General features: G+C 53.7%; 1 protein-coding gene across 2 annotated transcripts in view; it reads right to left on the bottom strand.

Annotated features, from left to right (window-relative positions):
- Nucleotides 1–3794: 3794 nt before the first annotated feature.
- Myt1 (myelin transcription factor 1) overlaps nucleotides 3795–27531 on the bottom strand; it is a 40737-nt gene continuing 17000 nt past the window's right edge. The window contains exons 8-22 of one of the 2 annotated variants that reach the window (XM_026413481.2): nucleotides 27117–27207; nucleotides 25811–25924; nucleotides 23019–23233; nucleotides 21564–21688; nucleotides 21054–21323; nucleotides 18486–18640; nucleotides 17596–17658; nucleotides 17415–17483; nucleotides 14198–14260; nucleotides 13724–13807; nucleotides 10265–10486; nucleotides 7508–7599; nucleotides 6866–6969; nucleotides 4237–4380; nucleotides 3795–3935 (exon numbers count right to left, since the gene is read on the bottom strand). In XM_026413481.2, the coding sequence (XP_026269266.1) occupies nucleotides 3795–3935; nucleotides 4237–4380; nucleotides 6866–6969; nucleotides 7508–7599; nucleotides 10265–10486; nucleotides 13724–13807; nucleotides 14198–14260; nucleotides 17415–17483; nucleotides 17596–17658; nucleotides 18486–18640; nucleotides 21054–21323; nucleotides 21564–21688; nucleotides 23019–23233; nucleotides 25811–25924; nucleotides 27117–27207 (1952 nt within the window). The remainder of the gene's footprint in view (nucleotides 3936–4236; nucleotides 4381–6865; nucleotides 6970–7507; nucleotides 7600–10264; nucleotides 10487–13723; nucleotides 13808–14197; nucleotides 14261–17414; nucleotides 17484–17595; nucleotides 17659–18485; nucleotides 18641–21053; nucleotides 21324–21563; nucleotides 21689–23018; nucleotides 23234–25810; nucleotides 25925–27116; nucleotides 27208–27531) is intronic. The other variant, XM_026413479.2, reaches the window with a different exon arrangement.

Raw genomic sequence — 27531 nt, 5'->3', positions numbered from 1 at the left:
AGCTGAAGGCCATATGGCCACACAAGAGCTGCCAAGAAGGACAGCACCTTTATCTGAAAGATGTTAAGGATTTGGGACCCCAAACCTAGACTCCAGTACCTCCCTAATCCTGGAGTTGGGAGAGCAGAGTTTAGAAAACCTCAAGTTCCTATAGGGTCAAAGTGGCCTCCTTGAGTTTCTTTAAGGATCAAGGGTCCTATACTCAGTGTTCCTTGTACACGGCATTCCCTCTCCAGGAATTTCCTCTATTCCACATCCATAGCCACATCCAAAACATTATTTCCCTCAGAGACCTTCAGAGACCCCCCTCGGGGAGGGCTGCAGGAAACCTCATGCCTACTGCAGTCTGTGGCACCCACCTGCTGAGGGGATCCCATCATGACCAGCTTTGGGCCTGGCCAGCTACTGTGGGCAGACCTATATTCTTCCCAACAGGAGCCCTTGCTAGGGTCAGGCCAGGACCCAGATTGTAACCCATCCATGACTGGGTGCTGCTCTTTCCTCAGTTGCCCACCAGTCAGTCCCCTCTTATGAACAGAGATGTCTGCTGGGATGTGGCCCCTGCACTCTGTCCCCACTTCCAAAGCTCTCCATGGCCACTACCCATGCACCCACCTGAGGCAGTGATGCCAACCTCCAGGACCTCTTTCCCACCCATGTTGTGCATGGTCTCCAGGAATTCCACAGAGATCAGGGGCGGATGAGCCTGTTGTCAGACGCTGAGCTCACTAATGATGAGCTTGCCAACTGTTCTCACATGCATCAGAGGGTCTCAACTCTGCTGCTCTTTGGAATTGTCTGGAAGGCTTTACAAGTTTTACGTCTGTGCTGAGTGTCATTAGGAAGAGGCTCTGGTCTGAGGGGCATTTCCCCTGACCGGCAGTGTTGAAGAGCAAGGACAAGGCAAGGCCTGCCAACCTTCAGTGTTGAAGAGCAAGGACAAGGCAAGGCCTGCAGACCTTCAAAAGTGAGAGGAGTGGAGACCACATGCTGGGTGGGGAGGGGGGCCGCCAGCCCCACTGGCTCTGCTCCTCACCTCCACCAGGTACAACAAGGGGTCCTGAGTACCCCCACCACTCCCTACCCTAGCAAGGGTCAGCATGGCCCCCACCTCCGGCCAACTCTGATTGGCTTTAGAATGACCACCTTAGACTGGAGCAGGACAGTTCTGAATTGGCCTTGCCCACTCCTGGCCCAAACCCAACATCTGCTGCACTGCCTCCAAGTGATAGAACCCCAGCCTCTGTCCCTGCCCCCAGAGGGACAGCAGCAAAGGGATACTCAGGAGGTCTTCTTATGGCCGTGCAGGTTCTACATGTCCCATTAGTGTACTGGCACCTACTCTGGCCCCTCTGGACACAGCGGTTGCCCTCCAGGTGTCTTGGTTCCTGTACAAATAAATGCAGCAAGAAACCAGCCTGGATTTTCTGAGAATTGTCAGTGAAGGAGGGTCCTTTGCGTAGAAGAGCTCTGGGCCTGCGTCCAGGGCCAGATTCCCAGGAAATCAAAAGCACATTGACAGTTTGACATTTCAATCCAGGCTGAAAGTGACTAGAAGCCTCAAATCTAAATCTCATCAGGGGAGGCCAGAGCTCCACCTGACATAGTGTAACAATGAAGAGCTTCTACTACAAGACCAAAAAGCCAAAGCACGTTAGCTTAAGGGGGAAAGTGTGAAGGAATCCGTTGCCTCATAGAGCTGGCAAGGTGGCTCTCTTCAGTTATGGCTAGACGCAGGCACTCCGAGGAATTCATCAGAGAGCAAGCGTCTCTTCCTCTCCCACCTCCTTTCCCAGCTCTGCCTTCTGCCAGAGCATCTGAATTCACTCCTGCTTGTGGCTGCAAGGAAGGAATGGCAACACCAATTCCATAACCTCAGTCTAAAACCCCAACAGGGACATGTTTCCCCCACACACACCTAAGAGGAAACCCTGGGAAGAAGTCCGATTGGTATTTGCATGGTCACATAAGGAGGGACAAGGCACAGTGACTCAGACCTTCTGTGACCACACCTGGGGAAAGGCAGCTCTAGCAGACATTGGCTGAGCTGGTGGGGGCGGGGCCCAGGTTGCTTTGTTCAGGAGACCAGAGATGGAAGAGCCCGCCCATCCTGACCACCCACAGCACCCCAGGAGGTAAAGCCAGGGCACCCCACAGACCATGGCACCACGCACAGTCAGACTTTTATTAGGAAATCACCCTCCAGGCGCACCATGGAGTACTGTGGGTCTAACATGTTTCCTGAGGAAGGAGGGTCACAGTACCAGAGCAGTCAGGGGCCCCGCAGCTGGCCCGGGAGTCCCAGCCACCACTGGGGCCTGACCGCCACCAGTACTCCTCCACAGCAACATGACTCAGCCGTAAGAACCGCCACAAACGCAACACGAGACATACGCCAGGGCACACACGTCTGCGCTACTTAAATAATAATAAATACAGAATCCCACTTGCCGCCGTCGTGCCTGAACGAAGGAACCCAAAAGGAAAACGGAAACCAAAGCATGTTTCTCTCCACTGGGCCAAAAGGAGGAAATCCCCAAACTATCAAAATTCCTCAGTTACAAAATACTTCTTAAAAATTCCATATTAAAAGAATAAATAACAAAATATATAAAAAATAACTTGGTTGCATCAAAATTATGACTAGGAGTTGTATCCTGGTTCTCGTGGCCTATCTTATAGTCAAGTAGCCACTTTTGCTTTGATTTCGCTTATTCCACTCTTAGGGTGCCTTAGTGCAGGGTCTAGTTGAAAATATTACAAAATTAATAAATAAAATGTTAAATAAATAGCAAACATTAACATAAGAAGATGTGAATATAAATACTTACATCTGGACAAAATTAAATAATTTACAGAATAAGCTAACTACCTCCAACGTCTTCCAGGAGCTGCAGCTTCTCTACTTTAAATACTAATTCAGAATTGCCGTCACAAGGGACTTGGCTCTATTTACACAGTCGGAACATTGTGTTCTTAACACATTAAATTAAAATTCACCTTTTTTCACATCTTGAATGGATCTAAAAAGAAGTGAAACCTTGGTGGTCGGTCTCCCACTAGGAATTTACCCCTGACCTCACAGACACTGTGCCCACCTTGGCCACCTCACATAGAGATCAAGGCCAGCCAGCCATGACCAGATGACGTGGCAGTGATAAGCCAGAGGCCTGGGGGGAGGTGCAGAAGCCGGGGGCTGTTTTCCAGGGGCCTCCCAGCTTGAACCGCATGAGCTGTCTGGGCTGCTATGCTGTCTACTGTCTGGATTTTCATCTGGAAGGCCTACTCCTAACTTTACCTCTGGCACAGAGTTCTGCTCCACCCTGAACACAAAGCTGAACTAAATGAAAACAGAAAACACACTTGCCACAAGGGCCCTCACTGAGAACAGACACACAGCTCCAGCCATGTCCTCTGGGCTGAGACACTGGCCCACGGAGCCCACACTACCCTCCCAGTCTCTACAGACAAAGAATACTGTGGTTGCAAACTCCAAAACTTCCCTGAGAACCTTGTCCATGAGCTTCCACTGGAGTCTTTGAGCTGCTCTTCAGATTTCTTTCAGAAAACAAAAATAAATCACTTTGTAACTCTCCAGCTTCCCCAGGCACTTGCATGGGGAGGCCTCGGCCCCAGAGACAGGATTTCCAGGCACCCCTTTGGATGAACCCGCCCAAGGCTGCACCCAGGCTGCCAACGAGAAGTCACCGTGAGTTAGGGACCCCACTGCGAGGGGCAGGGTAAGGGAGGTAAACACAGGAGCCAGGGCGGGGTGCTCCTCCAAGCATCACGGCCTAGACCTGGATGCCCCTCACGGCCTGCTTGATGCTCTCCAGGAGGCCCTTGTTCTCAGGATTCTGGTAGCAGTCCTGATTGGAGTACATGTCGGTGAGGGTGCTCACATAGGCGTCAAAATTCTGTTCACATATTGGCTCCTAGAGAACAGAACTAGGTTAGCAAGTCCATCTACACAGTGGGCCCCACGTAGCAGAAACCAGTCCCATATGACCAGAGGCCACGCTGGTGGCTACCCCATCCTAGAAAGCCCACCAGGGTTTCTGTTTGCAGCAACCCCAGTGACAAGACCCTCTGCCTCAGACCCTCCTGCCCCAGATTCACAGACTGCTCAGGAAAGTGAGAACTCAGCAGCTGACAACTGAGCAGGACCCAGAAGCAGAGGGGTGAGGGGCCGGCCGCCCTCCCCTGAAAGCCCAGCAGTGAAGCAGAGTTGCATACCAGGTGGGGAAGGCGGATGTTGGCGAGACTTTGGATGAGAGCCTGGCTCAGGCCGGACAGCTCCAGAAACAGGGCTTCATTCTGCTCCTCGATGAGCTTGTTCTCCTCCTCAATGCTCTTCAAGTTCTTCTCCATGGAGGAGATCTGAGGACGAGCCCAGGGGTGGGGGAGAAGTAGGCACCTGCTTCCCCATGGGGCCCCACCTCTAGGGAATCGCTGGCCCCTGCCCCTGGGCACAAGAGGCAGAGCCCTCGGTAAACAGCCTGTGCTCAGGGAGGTCAGGCATTGATATGGAGCTGTGTGTGGCCAGGAGCTATGTGTGGCCATGGTTCTGTGCTAAGGATGGGAAAGGACACAGGACAGAAGCACCCTGTGCTCATCTCAGCCACACCAGCCATGTGTCTCACTTCACCAAGCTTCCCAGTCCTGTCTCCAAGTTGTGAATGCCTGCACCCACCCCAGGGGTATCAGGATGCCTCTGGGTATTCCCCTCACCAAAAGACCAACCAACTGCCTCCACAGGTCTCCCAAGCAAGTCTTCTGCAGGTCAAGCACAAGGGTGGCCCCTTCCTTGCTTGCTATACCTCAGCCATGAGCCTGCACAGGGCCCCCAGGTCTCTGATATCAAGGGACAGCCCAAGCCTGTCTGGATATCTCCATGGAGCCCCAGAGAAGAGGCTTAGCTCACGTGAGGATCATCTTAAGCAGGGATAGGAAGGTCCCTGTGGGAGACTGCAGGTAGGACCCAGCGAGTCCTATCACCTGGTGACAAGTGTGGCTTTAAAGGACTGGGGAAGGGGGAAGGCCTTTCCTTTGCATTCTACAGTGAGCACAATCCACCCACTTCCTTCAAAGGGGCGGCAAACACCTTCCAAAATAAGGCTAGTGAAATGTAACAACTTGTCTTTGAAACAAACAGGTTTGTTTTGTTTTTATATGGGGTCTCACTGTGTTGCCCAAGCTGGTCTCAAACCGGTAGACTCATGAGATCCTCCCACCTCAGCCTCCTGAGTAGCTGGGACTACAGGCAGGAACTACTATAGGTCTGGCTCTTAAAAGGTAGGTTTTGCCCTCTAGAAAGAAGTATGGAGAGTCCTAGAAATACTGTGGATGGAACTACCACAAGACCCAGCTATCCCACTCCTTGGTGTTTTCCCAAAAGATCTAAAATTTGCATACTATAGCAATACAGCCACATCAATGTTTATAACAGCACAATTCACAATAGCTAAATCATAGAATCAAGCCAGATGCATATCAACAGATGGATGGATTAAGAAATTGTGGAATATGTATACAGTGGAGTTCTCCTTGCCATTAAAAAAGGATGTAATCCTAGCATTTTCCAGTAAAGGGATGGAAATGGAGAATAGCATGCTAAGTGAAATTAGCCCAACTCAGAAACTCAATGGTGGAACATTTTCTCTCATATGTGGAAGCTAGAGCAAAATAAAGGGGAGGAAAGGATAGAATAACATAAAGAAGCCATCAATTACAAATTAACAGACAAGCAAAAGGAAATCTAGTAGAGGAAGGAGAATGGGAGAGAGGAGGGGGGCAGCAGGGGAAAAGAGGCAGAAATCAATTTTCATGAATGTTTGAGTTTCTCAAAATGAACCCAACTACTAAGTATAACTCTAAAAAGAAAAGAAAAGGTGGGCATGACAAATAATGAGAAGTAAAAGTTACTGCCCCAAGGACACTGCCACTAGGGGACAGGAAAGGCCCAGCCAAGGGCCCTGTCACCCCATTGTCACTGCCTATGAACTTTTCTGAGCTCCATGGCTGATGCTGTTTCTATACGGGCTCCAGAGCCAGCAGAGAAATGAGCTGAGCACCAAGACACCTGGGGCTGGACCATGTCAGAAAGGGGCTGCCTATAAGAAGGGGCCTTGCCATCTTCCCGTCTTCTCACTATTCCTTCTGCCTTGAAGGAGTTCCTCCTACATTCCCTGTAGGGGAATGGTCACCTTCTTGTCCCTTTGTACCCCCAGCCACTATGGGACACTCCTCCCATGCCACCAGCTCTGCTGTGACCCCATCAGCAGCCCCAGGGTAAGGTATGTTCTTGTTTTCAAAATAAGGCCTTCCCTGCTTTCTCCCGATCACCCGTGCTCACTAGGGGAAACCCTGTAAGCCAAGCTGACTCAGAGCAGTGAATCCTTGAACCACCACCAAACAGAGCAGGACCCACTCTGAACCCCATCCCGCCGAGAAAGAAACAGGAACGAAAAGGTGGAGGTGTAGAGGCCACTCCATCGATGGGGGGCTGTGCTGGGGAGTCTGGCTTCAGTTCAGGCCAAGCACCACGCTCAAGGCTGCCAGGACTAATGAGGCCAGAAACTCCAACAGGGCAATATCCCTCATGAAGTACTAATGCTGAAGGAACACTCACACCCTGAGACTGATCCGGTAGGATGACTAGCACCAGTGGGACCCAAGGCCCCAGGAGTGAACAGGACCAGCACTGCCAGGTGGTGGGTGGGCAGCCAGCCAGCCCACACTAAGTCTCCCTGCATGCCAGGCATGGGCTCTCAACCAGCTCAGCTCAGACAGCATTGATGGTCACTATGTCATCTCCAGGATGAACTGTGGAAGGGCAGAGACAGGCAGGAGCAACAGCACCCACCTGGGACTGTAGCTGTACCATGGCAGCTTCCATCTCCGAGTTGGACTCGTTCAGGTCTCGGATCTCCTGGTTCAGCTGCTTGATCTCCTCGTCATTCTCCAGCACTATCCCAAAAAGAAACCTCAAATGTAGCCTGACCTCAGGCCCAGACGGCAGGTAGGGTGCAAGGGGCCTGCTGCACAGGTGGAGCAGAGCTCCCCACAGGGCCCTTAAGCTCCTCTCTCTTGGGCTGGGATCCCACATTCCCCTCTTGGAAACCTGTCTTGGCAATGAGATGACAGTTGTTCTGCCTACTGGCCTGGGCCCTGGTGGGAAGGCCTGGGTCTATTTGCAGGTTCTAACCACTGAGACAAAAGGGGAGGAGTATTCAGAAATGAGTCTCTTTCCACATCCACAACCCCATGGACATAGCTTCTGGTGCTGAAGAGGGCTCTCTGATGCCAGTGATCACCAAAGCCCCAGGTCAGAGCAGGCATGACCACTCAAATGAAGGCCCAGGGAATCCAGACATGGGCATTGAGAACTTGAGAAGCATGGGCAGGCCTGGCAGCTCAGGACAGGGCTGTATCTACCACGACTCATTCCTGGAGAGGTTGGCCTCCCTACTCCCTCCCCAGGGATAGCTCCAAAGGGCATCCTTACCATCACTGGTCTTGAATTTGGGGCTGAGAACCTCGTCCCCTGAGAGTTTCCCCTTCTTTCCAGCAAAGGTTGCTCTGGGACAGCCAGACAAACTAGAAGCAGATGTCATTCATTACTGACCATCCCAGGGTCACACACCAAGAAATAGCCCAGGGTCACACACCATGACCAGCCCAGGAACACAATTCTTGAGTCAATCCAGAGTCATACACAGTGAATGGTCTTAGACAAGCTCCATCTCACTCAGATGACCCTGAGGTCCTCTCTTTGGCAGAACTGCCCCACATCAGCTTCCTGCCCTCCTGGGGAGTCAGAGGTAATCCAGGCAAGGCAGGGGCCAGGATGTATCTTCTCTGAGCACAGCCTATCTGGCACAGTAACAGCTGACCCATGAGTAGTGTGACTCGGGGCATAACTGCTCCCAGGCACTGCTTCCTCTGGGCCTGAGGGCCACAAGACCTACTTGCTGGCACCTTTCAGGTCTGACTTCCCAGAGGAACCCTTGCAGCTGACTACCCAAAAGAGCCTCCAAGGTGTGGCTCCATGACACTGATGACTTCTTGATTCATAAGAATTGTGGGTCATCAGGCCTGATTTCAGGTTCACGCAGTGACCCATCTACAACAGGGACGTAGGCTGTTTGTGTTGGAAAACAGATCCTTTACTTATGCCTGCAAACGCCCAGTGAGCAGTAAAAAGCAGGACGGAGCTTGGCAGCTATCTTAATTTTTTATCTATATCTCCTTTATTACCTTAAACTTTGGTTTGGATTCCTGCTCAGTTCTACACCTAGCATGTTAATCTGAGTGTTCATCGAAAAACTGGTAACTTAAGGTTGATTAGCCCTAATTTATTTAACCCATTACTCTCATCCTCCTTCAAGACTGAGAACCCCAAGATAAGAATAACTAAGGTATTTAAAATAGATTGTCCATGACCAGCTTTTTTTTTTTTTTTTTGTACAGAGGATTGAACTCAGGGGCACTTTAACCACTGAGCCACATCCCCAGCCCTTTGCCCTTTTTATACTTTATTTAGAGATGGGGTCTCACTAAGTTGCTTAGGGCCTCACTAGGTTGCTAAGGCTGGCTTTGAACTTGTGATCCTCCTGCCTCAGCCTCCAGAGCCCCTGAGATTAAAGACGTGTGCCATGTTGTTTGGCTCAATGACCAGCTTTTTTTTTTCAACATTCTGCTTTTTACCAAGCAGAAGTTTGCAGTCAGATTGCCCTATGACGGGACAGCCCCCCTAAGCAGGATCAGTCATCTCGGGGATCGATCATCTCACAATAGGAGTCAAATTGCCCTCAAGCAATGACTAAGAATGAGGCTTCCCCAGAACTCAAGCTGTCCGGAACCAGATCACAGCTTGATGGAGACTGCTTGATCATTCACATCCTTAGCCCCTGGCCCAGTTCTTCCTGTTCACACCTGAAGTTCATGTCAGTATCCCTGAAGGCAGGTCTCATTCTTTGCAACATAACTACACCGATTCCACTCGTTTCCTACTTCTCACCATGACTTTTGTTTGTTTTCTTCCAGAAGAGTAGCTAGACCTACTCTGTTAGGACTCCGGAGTTGGCTCTCTGGCCTAGGAGTCCAATAACCATCCACATCAAGAGCGAAGGCTGAGGAAGTGCTCGGGAATCCCTCTGTACACTGCCCAGCAGCCTCTTCTGGGGCCTTCTTGGACTCTCCCTTGTGGCCTGTGGCCTTTGGCCATCCCAGATGCCCAAGTGAGACCTGATCTCTGCTCTGCCCCTGACCAGGTCACCTCACTCACAGAGGCGGTCTGGAGAGATCCTAGCTTAGGACTTTCTGTCTCTTCTTCCAACAGGCAGGTCCTCCCCAGCTCCAGCCATGCCAAGGGTCTGACTTCAGTCAGCTGGAGTGAGTTCCTGGATCCCTCTCCGAGACCTCTTCCCCACCTTCTCTGATGTTTTCCCCAGAGCCCTGACTAGCACGCTTCATCCTAGGTAACTTGCTCCTCTGTCTACTCCGTCTGTTTCCCACTCACCCCGCCCAAAACTCTGAAAGGGAAAGAGCTGGCTGGCCTTCAGCCTCGGCTCTATCACCAGGCCTTGGAGCAGGATGGGCTCTCAGGAAAAGCTTTTGTTGGATGAATACATTAATCAACCTTGCAGAAGGAGGAAGGAAGGAAGGAGAGAAGGAAGGGAAGTGGAGGGGAGAAGAAGGAAGTGGAAGGGCAGGGAAAGGGACTTCTAACAGGACTAGTCACTGACCCCATGCTCCTCAGCCACCACTGTGACCACCAGCACAGACAGGAAGGAAAGACAATGGAACAAGGTGAGAACCAAGAGCACTACCCAGGCCCACAGCCCAAGCAAGAAGGGGTCTCGTCTCCAGATCCCTGAAAAGCAGGGTCTCTGCCCAAAGTTCAGATAAGGGGCCCCAGTGAAGGGGCAGGACAGGAGACATTTTTTCCTGAAAGTTGACAGCCTAAAAGATAATTTTCTCAGACCTGGCCTGAATAAGTGTGACTCCAGCCTAGAGAGACTCCCTCGGGGCCTGGAGAGCAGCTACCAGAGCAGACACAAGTGGAGAGCAACATAAATACCATCGGCACCAACAGAGCCTTTGTGGGCTTCCCCTGGGCAGCTGCCCATATGGCCTCACTTCTTCCTCTGGGAGCTACTGGCCCCATTGAGCCTTTCTCCCTCCCCCCAGGAGCCTCGTCCCGGCCCAACACCAGAGTTCCTGATGGCTGACATAGAGGCAGAGTGTGGGGGACAGTTACCTCCGGTGGGTGAGGAAGCTCCCGTTGGCATGGCCAGAGCCATCACAGCCTGGGGTGGGGCAAGTTGGCCCCTCGTTCTTCAGCGCCTTCCAGGAGAAGGATGAGCCATTGAGGGAGCCCTCTTTCTGCCTCCGGGCGGCCAGAGGGCAGCCAGATGCACTTCTGTGAGAGGCATATTTGCCACTGATGTGACCAAGCCCCACACAGCCTGGAACCGGGCACCTGGACATAAAAAGGCTGAGGTGACCACAGAGGCACTGGTGTAGGGGGAACTTGGAGACCTACCAGCTCCTCAGTGAGGCAGGAGGACCGCAGAGTCCTGGAGCCTAGGGAAGAGCCTGGCCTTCCAGGTAAGAATCGAAGGCCACATGGCCTGCCTTCCCTCTCCCTCTTGGCCTCAGAGCCCCTGCTTGGCTGCAAATCAGGAGGACAGCCAGGGGCAGCAGGGGCCTGCCATCACTGAGGCCAGGCGTGGCATCCATGGTTGTCCCGGAAACACAAGCTTAGATATCCCATAATCGTCCTGCCTGTGGCTGCCCAAGAGTGGCTTTTCCTTTGCTCCAGATGTTCAAGGAGAGGAGCAGAAACCTTTATGTAAATTACATAAGTACAGAATGGAAAATGCCCCAGGCACAACTTGTGGGACCCTGTCTGAGTGTCTGTCCTCACACCTCAGGGAGGGATGTGCACCAGTCACCCAGAAACCAACACCTGACCCAGACCAGATTCTCAGCCTGGCAGTTCTCAGCTTTCTCCCGCCCACAAAGCTCATCCTGGTGGTCTGTCCCTCCCTCACAGTGTGTGAGAATGCCTGAAGGGGTCCAGCCCCAAGGGGCACCACTGCCCTGTTTTATAGTGTCTTGGGGCACAGAGAATTCCGGAGGCAGGACCCCCTCAGGAGGACAGAGGGCTATGGGCAGAGGCCCCTGCTGTGGGAGCGGGAGGAGGTCACAGCCTCCCAGTGCTGGTAGGGAGGGCAGTTCCAGGGCCTTGACCCACACTGTGGCCTCATCTCAAAGGCCACCCATGCAGACAACTTCCAGCCGTCTTTTCTAGGGTTCTTCTTCCTCTTCTGTCCACACTGCCCGTCTCTTGCCTCTCCTCCCCTTCTCACTCATCTGGCCGCCCAGCGTAAGACAGCGTAGGACGTCCACTGGGCCCGTGAAAGGACATCTCAGCTTCTGGTCCAGAGCAGGGACTCTGCCCAGGGCTCCCAGGAGGGCTTTGGTGGGGGTTCACATTTAATGTTCAGCCCCTCAAACCTGGATGCCTCCCAGCCAGAGGGCCTGAGGATGCCTGGCCTGGCCTGACCAAGACTGAGGTTGAGGCTTGGGCCAAGAGGAGGCAACTGACAAGTACCTGTCTCCCCAGATCCAGGGACAGATGAAGGTGGTGTTTCAGTCGCTCCATGCAGTTCAGTCTGGATTCTTTCTAACCACTTTGTTGCAAAACTCTAACTCTCCCTAGAATGGCATTCATGAGGGTTATTTCAGGCGTGATTTCTTTCTCTTAAAACCTGGTATCAAATCTTCAGAGACATCACGTGACTTTGGGTAGAGAAATACGTGGGGCACTGAGCCACAGGGTTTCCATGCTTCTCAGGTGAGTTGGTTTCTTGGAGTAGATGGTGGGGCCCAGAAACTGCATGTGGTGACATGAGAAATGGAGCCAAGAGAGCAGGGACCAGAGGAACATTTCACAAGTCAGATGCAGCGTGGCTGGTGGCACAGACCTCCTCCAGGTGGGCAGAGAGAGCAGGTCCTGACCCCCACACTGGAACAGTTGTCAACTTCTTGACCAGTTATAAAGTGGTGGCAACCGGGGTTCACCACAAAGTGCTGACAAGACTTATCTTCCAACAGGCAAACATAAATTGGAGCTCTTCCTCCACAGCCTTGCAAAACCACGGCTCATGCCTGCTAACAAAATCCCTTCTCTCAGCAGGACATGGTGCATCCATTAAAGTTTCTGCTTCGGTCTGCATTTACTAAAAGATGGTGGTTAATTATAAATATGGTTAAGGTTTATGGCTAAGGGGAGGCCCTATAAAATGGACTTGCTGTGGAACCATTTGGAACTCCGTCCATCCTGCAAATGCTGGACAGTTTCTAAAGGTCACAAGCTCCACTTGGCTTGGCTGCAGAACTCTTGCTTTTTAAAAAGCAAAGTTGATAGCACAGTAGAAGGAGGAAGATCATTTTTCCCAGTTAATTTGAAAAATGCTGATCTTGATTTTAATCATTTGCAAATGCAGCACAACTCATTTGTGATACCCCTGCCAGCAGGGTCTTTGCTGAATATATAGAAGCAATGTGTTTGTAGGGTCACGGGCAGCTCTTGGACTCTTGGGAGGAAAAATACTTTTCTCCACCCAAGCATTTATCATGCCAGACTTATGATACTAACAACCACGCATTTCACACTGTCAATATGGCTGTTTACTGTAATAATTGAGTAACTACATCTTACTAGACCAAGCAGCTGGTGGGGACATCCCCTTCTGAAGGATGTGACACTGCTTTAGGCCCCTTCTCTGTGGCTAAGTAAATGTTCAGGAATAGCTGGGGCAAGCTCTGAAGAGGAGCACTGGAACCTCAGGTCCAGGTGCCCCTCTGTGAGATGCATGGCTGTGTGTGGCCCAGCAAGTGACACAACTTGGGCAGGCTTGCTTCCTGTGAGCCCTTAGGACCTGCCCCAACCAACCAACCCCAAGACTCGTATCAACCAGGTAGCCAGAGCCATTCCACTGTTATCCTGGAGGGGACCCATGGCCCACTTTGGCATGTTGGCCAGTGAGTCCCCCTGTTGGAGCCTGCAGCTCAGCCTGGCCTCCGCCTGCAAGTTGACAGTGCAGGGGACTAGTTCCCTACCGAGAGAACAAGCCTGCAATGATGCCAGACCCCCCGAAACAGGTGAGCCCCGCTCTGCCCAGTGAGCAGGCAGCCTTCCTACCTCAGGGACCTGGGTCATCTAAGGTTAAGGATGTCTTCTTTCCTCCCCAAAGGAGGGTCTGAGTCCCACTTTCAACACTCCCAGACTTTCCCACTCCTGGCTTTGCACAGGTGAGCAGGTTGGTGGACACACAGGATTCAAAGACTTGATGGCCCCCTAACCATCCTCCTCTCCTGAATCTGCACCTGACTTTTCCTGCCAGAGAAAAGTTGTGCAGATTGCAAGGCCCATGTGCACCTGTGGCCAGCCTGAGGCCATAGGACACTCAGCCTGCCCCATTAAACACCTCCAACCTAAGCTGAGCCCAGAGAGGGACTGTCACACGTGCCCTCACTATAATACTCAGGCATTGATGCACTGGGTTTGAGCACTTCATAAAAAGAAGATTGCCATCAATCGGTTTGAATATCAGTTACAATGAAAGGGAAATCTAGAATGAGTCTGGTTTTAGAATCATGATACATAGGAAAACCTCCACTCTGCACAGCAGTGGAGGGCCAAACATACTTCATCAGCTCAGGGTCCTCCTTGTCATCCTTGGTGGGTGCCACCTTAAGTCCACTCTTCTTGGCACGTGGGCAGCCTGACAAGCTGGTTTTAAAAGAGGAGAAATGCCAGCTCAGTCCAGAACAGCAGCTCCCTTGCCATCCACCCCATCCCATCCCCTCAAGCTCTGGGACCCTGCAGGGCAGAAAGAAGCCAGGGCAGATCAGTCAATCAGTCATTTGGAGCACAGTCCACGGACACAGAGCCTTTGCACAGGGCAATAGAGTCAGGAATGGGAAGCATCCTCATGAGCCTCTAACCTTGACCCTTTGTCTTTATCTCACTTGACCAGGTTCCAGATGTACCAATAATTCAGACAGACGGAAAAGAGCTCTGATTAGTAGCAACATTAAGAGTGCCTTGTTTTAAACTTTAGAAATTTGTCTAGGAAGAGACCCCACACATACCCCATCCTGCTGCAGGCCCCTAACTTACCTCCGATGTGAAGCGTAGTTCCCTGTTATATGGCCAGAGCCGTCACAGCCCGGTGTGGGGCACCTGAAGGGGAAAGTGAGATGAGCATGGAGCCTGTGATGGTGTTCACCTCTCTAGGCCTGGCCCTTGAGGAAGCAGATTGCCTTCCCAGCCCAGGGCCCCCGAGGAGCTGCCCTCCTTGAACAGCAACACACCCAGCCGCTTCTGCCCACAATGGGCATCGACAGGGTCATCTCGAGGCCTTAGCGTTTCTCCCATTTGCCCAGGAGCAGGGGTGGGGGTGATCCGGAAGGCTGAGGAGAGAAGCCCAAGGGGCCCAGCTGTACACCAGGCACCAAGGTGAGGTGTGGGGGCCACTGTATCCAAAAGCAAAGATGGACTCCAGCTGGCCATTTATCTGGCTCTAATCTAGACTAGAAGCATCCAGAGTGCACCTGAGCCCTGACTTTAAACACAAGGGCTCAAAGGGCACACCTTGCTCCTGAGACAGGTCTGTCCTCCCAGCTGCACTGTGGCCTTGCTCTCAGGGAGAATGCACTGGGGCTGAGGAAACCAATGGGTGCTCCCTGAGCACCTGCCATGTGGCTGCTGCAGGACTGATCCCGGTGCAGTGTGTGCGGAACTCACGTAACCAGTGACTTTGTGTTGGCTACTACCACAGGGTAAGAAGGGAAGACACAAAACACAGAAGTCCAACTTTATACACCCCAAAATGTTTGATGAACACATCATATAAGGTGGTAAAATAATACCCCAGTATTATAAGCATGGACACTCTTATTTTCTCCCAAATGACAACCAAAATAAAATGTTAGCCCTGGCAGGTGTTAGGATGGGGAGGAGGGCTGACTCAGCAGGTGGACCTATCTCCCCCTTTGAATCTGCTCTGCACTTCACCCCTTGTGAGGGTGCTGGCCTGCAGGCCAGGTGAGTGCTGTTCCTGGCACTCTGCACCAGAGAAGCATCTGGCAGACCTCAGGTGTACACTCATGGTGGTGGTCACTTGGTGGCCAGGGTGGCAGACCCAGGCTTATAGGCAGAGATGATTGGCACCAGTGGTGAGGTGCAGACACACCCACTGGTCCTGGTGAGTCTCAACTGGGCCCATGACTCCCACAGGGAAGCAGGTACTGGACCCATGGCATCCCTGCACTTCTTGCTGAGGCCTGATACAATGGTTTCTCCCAAGAGTTGTGTCCAGGAGAAGACAGTGTTCACAGCATCAGAAGGGCAGTTGTCCTAAATATGCTCCTATGAGGGTCAGTCGCAGGAACTGGAGCCCCCACCACCCCTCCCACCACTTGTCTCTAGTTGCCTTGTCTGGGCCAAAGAATCCATGCCTGATGGACATGTTCCGTGTGGGTAGCACATACTGTGACCCCATCTGAGGGTCTAGGAGTGACCTTGCCCTGTGCAGAGCCTCCCAGGCCCTGCAGATGTGTGGCTCCCCCTGGACCCCTCACACACAACTCCTGGGCACACAGTCACACAGAAAGGGGAACAAGTGCCTGTGGGCTTCTCTTACGGGGAAAAATCCTCTTAAGAGTCTTTGCATGTGTTGAGAGGGAAGCCACCAAAAGACTCATCTTCCCCAACCTCGCCAGAGCAACACCCACTCAGGAGGATAAAGAGTGCACCAGGGAACAGAGGCAGGGAGGACCCCGCCACCATCACCCACAAAGAGCAGGGCCACACTGTGGTCGGAGAGAAACAGGTGATGGCACCCCAGAAAGACCTCCAGAGCAAAGAGAAGCTCTGGGGCATGGGGCCCATCAGCCCCCCTCCCATGCCTTGCTGAGGCTGAGCAGCTCATTACACACAAGGGAGCATTTTTGCTGCTGTTTCTACTAAAGTTTTGTGTTAAAGTTCACAGATTCTCAGTCTCAGGAGGACCCTGACTTCCCAGCGACTGTCTCCTGATAGGATCATGCAAGTTTCCTTCATCAGCCGGGAGCACTGACTAGCTTAGGCTATGAAAACCATGAAAACCGTCATCATGAGAAAAGAAAGCAGAACTGGAAAGGAAACAGAACATAAGAAAGATGGCAAGAGATGGGTGGTGTGGGAGCCCCAAGGCTGCAGAACTGAGTGCTCCCACTTTGGGTTTCCAGGCCCAGAAATGGTGGGGCAGAGAGTTAATGAGTGAATGTGTCGGCCCACCCAGGTGCCCACCTGCTGTTCACTCTCAGAAGGGAACCCAGTGGGACCCTCTCCTCCACAGGGGCTAGAGACAAGGCTGCAGGGTGGGAGCTGGAGACCGAGGATCCCAGTCCTACCCTAAACCAGCCCTGCTCTCCTCATCCCAAAGGCTACGTCCAGCTTCTCTCTGGCCCCAAGACCAAGCAAGGGAGTCTTGACCTGGATTCAGGGCCTCTTGATGTGAAGCCCAGGGAGAGTGGGCCAGTCCCAGGGACATGAACTACAGAAATGAGAGTGACACCTCCTGGGGCCCAGGGTGAGGTCTCTGCAGACCAGGGTCACGGGGTCTATGATGTCACAGCCCAGCCAAAAGCCTGAGAGCCAAGGAAACAACTGTTCCCAACTCCAATCCCAAGAGGACAGATGCCTTGAAACCTCTGGGTGCCTGCCTCACGGGTGCAGGACACCTCAAGCAGCTGGCTGTGCCCACGGGGCCTGTCCTGCCACGTGTTAGGGGCAGGGAGGTGCAGAAGCAGAAAAGGGGCCAGCAGAGAAGGCAAGAGCAGGGAGGGGAAACACTGGGAGGTGCTGGACAGAACAGAGCAGCTGAGGGTTGCAGGAGAAGGAAGCAAGGAGCTCTCTTGCGCCATCGATTCCATTTCACTCAGCAAGAGCAGCACGACCTGCAGCCACTAGTCACGGCAGGACTTGTAAGCCACAGCCAGTTCTGGCCTTTCTCTGGATCTCTAGGGCTCTGGGCAAAGCAGACCCAGGCAGCCCTGTGGGATCCTCCAGAGAGGCTGGGGAGGGGCCAGGACTGTGCAGGAACCTGTGTCAGCCCTGGCTCCAGCCCAGGGGAGAAGCCATGGCAGTACCAGAGCAGGGCCACAGGTGGCAGCGCAGCCCCAGCCAGGCAGAAGCGGCCCTTCCTCAGGCGTGGCCCCTGCCCACTCCAGGAGAGCAGTGACCAGCCCAGGTGGCATCTTGGAGAGAGCTGACTTTGGCAGGAGCCTCATGAAGGAAAGAGCAAAGCAAGGGAACTGCCCAAGAGACAGGGGGTCAGGGAGCGCAAACATACTTGAGGTCAGCAGAGTGGGCAGCCATGAGGTTTCTGAGGCTCTTGTCAGCAAGAGGGCAACCAGAGAGGCTGAAAGAGAAGAGATGGGATACGGGGTAAGCCACAGAGGGGGAGCAGAGAAGGAGAAGAGGAAGACCCCCCAGAAAGCACCATGGCCCGGCCAGAGGAGCAGGGGACGAACCTGCGGTGGGAGGCATAGTTCCCAGTGATGTGGCCACTGCCGTCACAGCCAGGGGTGGGACAACTGGACAAAGGAAAAAGAGCATCAGAACCCAGCACGACGTGCACTGCAGGTGCTGCAGTGGGTGGCCAGGCCTCCTCCTGGCCCCCAGCCCCCGGGGGAGAGCCCTCGCCTCAGACTGGAAGCTTGGCCCACACAGCTTAACTCAAGAAGGAAAAGCTGGACTTGAAGTTCAGATGCCTCCGAAGCACAGGTGCTGAGCATTCGCACCTGTGCTGTGTACTCATGTCTGGACACCTAGGCAGGGCCCTTCCCGCTTCAGCTCCTGAAGCAGCATGTCCTCCCCTAAGGATAAGAACCTGGGACCAGCACCCAGGGAAGGTCAGCCCCAAGGCAGAAGGGCATGAGTGGGGCTCTGGGTGGGGAGAGGAGGACCGGGTCACTCTGGCACAGGTGCCAGGCACAGCCCCCCACAATCCTCTAGGGGAAGAAGGTGGTTGGCGGTCTGGGGTGAAACAGTGGCTGCTAGAGCTGAGGGTAGAGACCAGGCAGTGTGCTCTGGGCTCAGGCAGGGGTCTAGCTGTGGAGAGAGGGCTGGGCCTCTGTTGCACCGAGGGCTCCTGTGGAGCTTCTGTTCGTGACTCCTTGGTCCCCGTCCTGCTCTGCTCTGTCCTGCTCTGCAGGCTGGCCAAAGACTCTTCCTTGTTCTTAATTGCTTTAGAGGATCCCATTAATGCCCAGCACAGCAGTAACAGGAAATGTCTGTCACCATGAGGGCTGCCTGGCTGAGGTGGTGGAGCCAGGCAGGAGAGGCCCTGCACTGAGACAACCCAGCTGCTGTAGGTGATGACCAGGCCTGCTCCTCCCAGACTGCAGGTGTGACAGCTTACGTGAGCAGCTCCTTCTTTATGTCCTTAGAGAGAAACTTCAGCTTGAAGTTGGTCAGGGTGACTTCTCCTGGGTACTTCCGCTCTTCAAAGTTCTCTTCTGACACCTCCTGGTCATCTGCTTCAGAAGAAGCAAAAGAATGTGCTGCTGGCTCTGACTGCAAAAAACCAGCAGGGAGATGTTTTAACGGCTGGCGGGGAGGCCCGGGCACCTAACCCGGTGAGTGAGAGAGAGGGACCTTTCAAGACAGTGTCCACGAAGCATTTCCTGGAATTCTTGCCATTTGGAGGAGGGAAAAGGCCCAGTTCCCCCAGGAAACACAGAGGGCATCTTGTGGCCTGGACCCATCCCACACCAGAGCTCCTGGACAACAAGATTCAGGATTCTGTGCTGCCTGTCCTCAGGCCACCTCCACCAGGTCACCCCACAGTATGAACACCTGGGAAAAGAATCCTCGGGCAAGGATGGTGCCCAGATGTCGCAGACCCTAGTTAGGAAGCTGCACTGGTGACCACTTGTTATGACATGGTAACTCCACCACCACCACCACCAAGTGTGCTTCTTCACAAGTCACCAGCTAAATACGGGCTCTGGAAGACAGTTCACCAACACATAGATGGGCAAGGAACAGCTCCTCCCAGTAAGGACAGGGCTCCGGCAGGGTCGGGACAGCCAAAGTCCCGCAGGACGGCTACACCATTCCAGGGCTGGCACCCACTTGCCATGGGTCCCAGTGAATTGTTCAGGCACTGCTTCTGCAGACCTGAGAGACAGCAATAAGGAAGTGCCCATGGGGCCAGACAACTCGGGAACTGGCAGTAGACCTGGTCAAGAGACTGGTGCTGCCTTTGCTCCACTGAACAGGCTCAGGGAAAGAAACTTCTTTGCCCTAGCCACTTGGCGGAAGCTCCTTGGCAAACATGCCCAGCCTCAGGATATGTGAGGGCTCCCAGAAACAGAGGGGAAGAGATTTTCCCAGAGCCCCATGGATACAAGTGGACTAGAGTACCTGGGGACAGAAAGGATGGGCTGCTATGGCAGTGTGGGACCTCAGGCAGGGCTGGCAGGAGGGTCTGAGTCAGGAATCCAGGACAGAGATGGAGGGACAGAAGGGCTTGACTCAGGAGGCACTTCTGGGGGTGACCTGTGCCTAGGAGGTGGGTGGGGGAAGAGGCAGAGTTTGGGGATGAGCCAAGGCCACTTGATGCAGAGTAGATGATTGGCCACCACTGGTGAGACAGGCTTCAGTGCGGGGGACTTAGGACCTCTGAAACAGAGTCACCCTATAGATGGTCACTTATTCCTGGAGGTAAAGGTGTGACCCAAAAATATGTGTTAAGAGAAGAGGGGCACCAAAGCAGCCTGGAGAGACCAGCCCTGAGCAGAGGCCAAGAAAGGGGCAGAGGAGGGCCCAGAACACCAACTCACTGGGCCCAGAAGGCAGCTGGCTGATAAGTCAGGCCATGGGCTTGTGGGAGGTTGAGTCCTGGAGTAGGGTGTGAGTGCAGAAGCTTCTAGACCTCCAGATAAGAGCTGGTAGTGGGAATACTACACGCCACCAGGCAGGGCTCCTGCCCACCCTGGGGAGGAAATCGGCTTTAGGTGACCAGGCAGAGGCAGTCCCAGGTGCAGTCCCCTCCAATGGGGACTCAGCCTGTGCCACCTCCTCCAGGACCTGACATCTGATGGGGGCAATGTGACCTAATCAGGGAGCCCAGTCTATCCCTCTATAAAATGGGGTGATCCTGAGTCCCACCCACGGGTCAAATGAGGAGCCTGGCTCACATTGGGTTGGGCCAGGAGGGGGCCTTACCACACCTCCCCATGCCTCCTTGGGCACTTGGCTCCATCCCCTGCAGATCCCTCTGGGATCCCCTCCAGAGGAGTCTGGAAAAGGGAGAAGTATGGGGAGCCTACAGGCCTCATGCTGCCTGGACCCTATGTGTCCTTGGAGCTGTCCAGTTCCTTGGGAGGCCCTCTCCTAGGGGAAAAGCCCCAGGGAGCCCATGTCCAGGGCTCTTCATCTTCCATGTCCGATAGATAGGACGATTGGAAAGGGGAGTCCCCACAGCTCCAACACCAACGGTTGGGCTACCTCCTCTTTACCAGGTTAGTACTGGTCTTGGGGACTCAGGCCACTGCCCACCATGGAGGCCTCACATACAAGGGGGATCCGAGGCGGAAGTTACTCACTATCTGGGCCCAAGGAACCCAGTAGCTGAGACCCTGTCTGGATAGCAGATGTGTTCTTCAGGTGGGTGGGAGGCTCACAAAACCAAAGAAACCTGAGCTTTCTCCAAATCAGCCCCCTGGAATCTGAAATAAGGCCCTCTCCTCCCCACACTCCAGGGCCATTCCCATTGGTGCTGACCATGCATTCTGCAAGGTGAGAAGACCGCTTCTGTCGATGGACAATGCTGAAATGGCTCAGCAGGAGAAACCCTTCCTGGAGGGCAATCCCTGGGTCCCAGCTGCCCAAAGTCCTACCAGAGCCAGGAGGTGCAGCCCCTAGGAAGTGAGCAGCTGCTCCACCTTGATCACCCTCTGGTGCCAGCCTGCCCCACACCTACCTCATCAGGCTCCTCTTCTCGTAGGCGGCTGGGCTTAGTGTAGTCTAGGGGCCGGTCCCACTCGTCCTGACGGGAGGCCTGGCTGGACTGGGGCGAGGTCATGGAGCTGCTGGGAGCACTGGTGCTGCTCTGGCGCTGGGAGGTGTCAGGAGACTTGACACCAGGGCTGCTGCTGCAGCTGCTGCTGCCAGGGAAAGCTCCCTCCCGCTGGCGGCGCTTGTGCATGCTCAAGTCCAGTGTTCCATTCTCATCCACCTCAATGTCCACAGACTAGGTTGGAAGGTGAAAAACACATGTGAGAGTCAACTCTCCTCACACCGGCTGCTGCAGCCTCACTGCAAGAGAGGTCCTGCAAGAGTAGGCCCCTCCAAGGCCAGGAGTAAAGTTAAGTGCGAGAATCGCCAACTAGACCCTAGCTATTCCTGGAAGCGTCTCCCGCAGGGAGTGGGTGGGCCTGGCTGCAATCCCACCCCCCCACCCCTCCTGGGACACTGCAGAGGGCATGCCCACCTTGCTGGGTAGGTCCTGTGGCTTGGTGCTGAGGTTCTCTGGCATCTCCCAGCAGCGGGTGGAGAGGTTCAGGATGGCAGTGGCAGCCATGTGCGCAGCCTCAGCGTCGTGTGAGTAGTCGAAGCCTGCAGAAGAGGGTGGGGTGCTCCTCACATAACTACTGGGGGGCTGTGCCTCAGGGGAGGAGGCCTTTGGGGAAGGTTTGGCTGCAAAAAGGGAACAACACCGCTGACTTAGACAGGGACAGAGATGGCAAGCGCATGGGGCGTGCTGGGGTCAAAGCACAGCCACTGCAGTGTGGGCTTGGGCACAGCTGTTCACCCCTCCAACACGCCCCCCTCAGCCCTGAAGAGACCTCTCATTTCTGGCCTGACCAAGATCTAAGCAGAAAGAACAAAACTGTCCAAAGACCTCCCAGCAGCCCTGGTGTCCCAAGCAAAAATCATGTGTCCATTAGCAAATGCCTGGTGAGAGACTGGAGAGTTCTGTGGAAAGGGTGTTTGGAATGTCACTCCTGGGGAACGTTTTGTCACATGGTATCAGAAGGTATTCCATAGCTCAGCTGACTCTGCATGCCTAGTTAGTAGCTCCTGCCTTAACAAAGCAGCAGTAGGGACCAGACAACACAAATGAGGGAATTAAATGTCTTCTCCCAGAAATGCTCTTCTGCGTGACACCGAGCCACCAAAAACGCCGGTGTTTCCAGCTCTGGCTAGTGAAATGCTCCTGGAGGGCCCTGAATAGCCTGCAGGCACACAGCCCCAGTCCTGGGGCACAGGCTCTCTCTGCTACGGGGAGGGAGAACCTCCCACCCAGGAGGTTCTTCCAGGGGCAACTCAGGAGCAGCAGGGAACTCCTCTTGGGCTGCCCCACACCCACCAGGAGGCACTAACCCTAGTCACAGGTGTACTGTGTGCTTTTCCACCTTGCATCATTTCCAACACTGGCAAATCAGTGCAATGAAGAAAAGAAAAGATGGGAGGTTGTTCTAAAAGTTATGCAGGACAATTTTTATCAATACAAATGTTGCTGATGCCATAAACAGCGTTTCCAATGAGATGGTCCCCTGTGCAAGAAAGCAAGTGGCTTCCTGCCAGGGTAAAAATCCTGTCCCTCCCACAGTCTGACCCTCCCCAGTGGCATTGCTAGGAGTAAACTCCCCACTGCATTGGGAAAGGGGGCCCTCTCAGGGTGAGCCATGTCAGTGAAGTTATTCTTAAGTCTCTGGACATACGCCCATAAAGGACCTGGTTTCGCTTCACAGATACTTAGGAAACATGTAAGGTCCCCAGAAGCACGTGGAGAGACGTGGGCCTCAAGGAAGCCATAGCAGTTACCCAGGGCATCCAACACCTCAGACTTCCATCTTCGTCCCTTCTAGCTCCTCAGAACACTGGGCCCACCCTCCCAAAAGCAATGCAGGAAGAAAGACCAGAATGATTCTCCCCAACTTACATTGGAAGGCTTTGGGTGAGGTTTCGCTGGTCTGAATCTTTGGGGCAAGCATACGTTTGCCAAAAACCTGAGCGTCAAAACTTGCGTAATCAAAGGTGACCTTGGAGAACTTCTCTAGCTCCTTGGCCAAGTTGGCCCTCGGTGTGGCAGGAGCCACGTTGGGCCGGTAGCTCCCATAAGGAGGGACCTCAAGCTGCTTCACAAAGCACATGGGCCTGGAATGGGACAGAGATCAGAGCCTGTGAGGGCAGGGGAACAATGCCACCCTCCCTATCCTATCCTACAGCCCATTGAGAACGGAGACCCCGGGAGACACCCCCATATCCTACCCTGAAGACCCTCCGAATGCCAGCTCCTGTGGCAGGCTGGTGACCAGTACAAGGAAGGATACTCACCAGGAGGCAGCAATAGGAACACACAAGGAGGAGCACTACCTCCTCATGCAGACGGCAGTGGCCAGAGGCAACGCCCTGAACTGCCCTCCAGCGCAACGACAGTTGGCAAGCCCTCAGCAGGGAGCCCAGCTGTGGCACAGCCCAGCACCATGGTGGACCACGACATAGCAGAACAGCCTAGCACTCCAGCAAGGAGGACATCAGGATGTCTGAAAGTGGCATCATGGCCTTTGGCCCCATGACCCAGTTCTTCCCTCAGGCAAGGACTTAGTGGACCTCTTCTCAAATCTGGGTTAAGACAGCCACCTGAGGGTTGGCTAAAAGGGTCAGCAGCAGGCATGAAAAGGCCACAGAAAGCCTTTGGTCCACTGAGGTCCACTGAAGAGTTCTTGGGAAAGGGTTTGTACAGCAAGGGAACAGAAAGGGAGAGGCTGTGGGGGCAGGGAGAGTCAGACCAACGAGCACAGAGGGCTTTCTGAACCAGTCCGCTCAGAGAAGAGGGGAGACAGCCCAGTGGGCACCAGCAGTCCTTGTCCCTATCTGGACCAAGCGCGACTTCAGTGATGTGTGAGGTATGAGAACAGGTGAGGCCTCCAAGCACGAGGCCCTCTAAGAACTTGAATGTGGCCTCAGAAGAGAAGCACCAGGTGACCTACAGCTTCAGGCCAGCTCTGAAGGGCCTGGGAAGACCAGACAGCACCCGAGTATGGGACGCACCTAGCATCAGGAAGGACGGGGCCCAGGCTAGACTGGCCAGCAGTACCTGGGGAGGCTGCAGCACATGGCCACTGGGCTTCAGTAGGGACACACTGTCTCTGACCTTAGCATCTGTGCCACTTTTTCCTTGGCCAGTGTTTTGCCAGGATCTTTAGACTTGGGGTCACAGATACCAAAGAAGCTTTGCAAAGCCTTTCCTCACACCCCAGGCTAGGACCCCAGAAATGTGGGCCAGATGGAATCAGCAGCCCAGAAGGTGGCTCCTGCACTTGGCACCGCTGCAGGTCGGGTGCTCACTAGGGACTGGGAATGCAGCATGTCGATGAAGCCTGATAAGAACTTTGGAGTTCCAGAGGTGGACAAACAGGTCCCAGTCCCCTCCAAGTCCAGGGCCTGTTTCTCTCCCTAACCTCAGCAGGGCATTATACCCAGGATGTTTTAATATTTTATCAGTTACTTAGATCATGTCAGGGAAAGGATCAAATTAGCCACTGACAGAAAGCTGGAAAGAAAAGCAAAGAGTATGGAGGAAAGAAGCTGCTTCAAACCATCTGAGAACCAGCCATCAGGACCATACCAGCGGGAACCTGCAGGGCCACAAGAGCCCATGGATGGAACATGAGCACACCCATCCATGAGCAGGAATGTTGAGCCCTGTCCCAGCCAGAGATGCCATGAATGAGAATACTCCTTCTGAGGGACTCTCTAGAAAAGCCAGTCAAGGGCCAGAGTGTGGCACAGCCATGGTTGGCAGCCAACATCTTCTGACTGAGGTTCTGCAGGCCCATGTCAGGAAAGGCAGAGGGCAGTAGCCATGGAGCCTCACAAAGAGGTGGCAGCACTGTGTCAGCCAGGGCTTGGCCTCCGCTGGGCATGATGGCCTGTCTCCTGTGCTCCTGTGTGGGGAGACAGAACATGGAACAGGACAGGAGAACCAGGGAAAGAGAGAAATGAGCAAGCTCGTTAGAGAAACGCGGATGAGCGGGGAAATGAGTCATGGTGCCTCTTGGCCCCACCAGGTGGAAGACTGCAGTTGAGAATAAGGCTCTGACAACAGACCAGTCAGGGGTGCAGCCTTGGGAAAGTGCCCAAACCTCTGAGTTTATCTGTGAAACCCAGATCCCAGGGCTACCTGTATGGAGGGAGCTAAGCAGATGCATTCTGGGTGGTTTTTCAGAAAGTCCCTGCATTGCTGAGAGTAGTCTACAAATGCATACACACATGCAGTTGCACACACATGTAAATGTATCATGGATGCACACACCCACACAGATGTGCAAACCTACAAGCCAATACACACACAGGCCCACTGTTGCCTCAGATGCTCACAGACCACACAGGAGGCAGTGCTGGGAGCAAGGCCTACACCCTTCCTTCTCCCTTGCCTTAGGGTCTGTCCTAGGATGGAAAGACAGACAGGACAGACAGGAATTAGTGCCGTGGTGCTTCCTGGGTGTCCGCTGTCCTGGGCTGGTATGGTCTGCTGTCTCCAGAGAGGAACAGGTCTTCTCTACAGATGGAGCAAGTGCCTTGGGAACAGCACGGCAAAGCATCCTGTGCCTGAGCCCAGGGTGGCCAGGCAGGTTTGTGCCTTGGATGAGGGTCTCTGAGTGCCACAGCGGGGGATTCTCCTGTGGAGGAGTGGTGCCTATGAGTGGTCCTGTAGCTCACATCACCCACCTGAGGATCCGATCTGAATTGGAGCTGTTCTTGGAAGGATCTCCTGTCTGTGGTGGCTGCTTCTCATGAGATTTGGCTAATTTTTCAGCAGCAGCAATGGGACACCCAGACAAACTAGAGGAAAGAAAAGGAGAGAAACCTGAGTCTTTTCTTCCAGGCCAGGCTTCCTGGGTGGCCAGGTGTGTGGGTTTGAGAGTAGCATCATTCAATGAGAATCCCAGGTGTATTCCTGACTCATTCCCACAGGACAAAGTTTTCTCTCTGGCTCTGTCCTGAGTCCTCAAAGTACAAGTTGCTAAGTTTCTGTTTTGGAAAATTTATGCCAGTGACACACAAAAATGAAATGCATACTAAAGGGTAGTGAAGCCCAGACAGAAACACCTTCTTCTGCTAGGCCTGGCACCAGGCTTGCCCTCTGACTTTCTGGTCATCCGCCAGCTCCCAGGCCAGGCTCTGGAACCTCTCTGGATGATGTCTGTAAGTTGACTTGGGGGAACCAAGGGCCCCACTCAGACCACAACTTGGGCACTATCCCTGGAAGATTCTGTACCTTCCTAGGAAAGTGACCAGGATAAGGGCAGAGCAGTTCCACCTGTCAAAACTGGGTTGACAGTGAGCTCAGGAGCCAGCTCTAGGACATGGAGGGTGACACAATCACATTGTTTGGGAACTTGGTCTCTTGTCCAATGAACTGAGCCTGAGAGCTCTGGCACTTTCTCCATCTGAGTGTGTGCCCACGGGGGCCCAGGCACATCCTGTAGGGTAGGGCCAACCATTGCTCTCAGATGAACTAGAAACATGGACCCCTCTCATGGAGGGAGATGACCAACAACTAAATATAGTCAATGGCCTAGAAGCTTCATGTCCACCTGCTCTGCACTTGCTCGGAAAAGCCCAGAGTGCAGCCCTATCCCCTGAGCTCCCTGCTTATGTCTACATTTGTCGCTCACCCACGAACAGAGGTTTTCCAAATGGTCAAGACACAAAGTCATCACCTGGCCCTCTGCACAAAGGTCAGACCTTTCAGAACAGGCACATGTTCACCCCCAGTCAAAGGGGTGTGGGCAGCAACACCAGCAGGTGATTAGAGCTCCAGGTGCCCTTCTGTCCCTACAAAGGCCCCTCGAATACTCACTGGCCCTAACCTTGTAACTGCTGCATCAAGCAGCTGCAGGGAAGCTGCTATCACTCAGGGGCCACATGTCCGGCCAGAGCCTATCCCAGGCGAGGGCTCGAGGCCAGGGCGAGCACATACACCTTACGCCCAGCCCAGATTCCCCGCCACAGCCTAGATCAACCCAGGTACCTTCTATGTGTGTTGCGGTTGCTGTTCACATGGCCCTGGCCCGTGCAGCCAGGAGTGGGACACTTCAGCACATTCTCATGCATGGCCAAGACTGTAAGAAAACCAGAGAAGGCAGACAGCGATGACCTGGTATGGGGGGAGAACTGCCCACGGAGGCTACAGGAGCCCTGACTGAAGCCTGCAGCTTTGTAGGCAGAGAAGAGCCATAGTAGCTTGAGGCAGCAGCTCAGGGTGACTGCCTCTGTAGAGTGTGTAGACGTAAGCCCACCCTCGGCCAGGTGAGGCGTGTCCCTTCACCAGGGACTCCTCCTGGGTCAGAATCTAGAGTTGACTCTGAAACCTCTTATTTTTCTGTTTTGCAGTTCTCGGCTTCCAACCTGAAAGTAAAGACTCTACCTTCCCTCTCAGCTGACAG

The sequence above is a fragment of the Urocitellus parryii genome, chromosome 6, assembly GCF_045843805.1.
Source record: "Urocitellus parryii isolate mUroPar1 chromosome 6, mUroPar1.hap1, whole genome shotgun sequence".
Taxonomy (NCBI): domain Eukaryota; kingdom Metazoa; phylum Chordata; class Mammalia; order Rodentia; family Sciuridae; genus Urocitellus; species Urocitellus parryii.
Note: the sequence above shows the minus strand (reverse complement) of the source record. Positions and strands in the feature narration are given on the sequence as shown.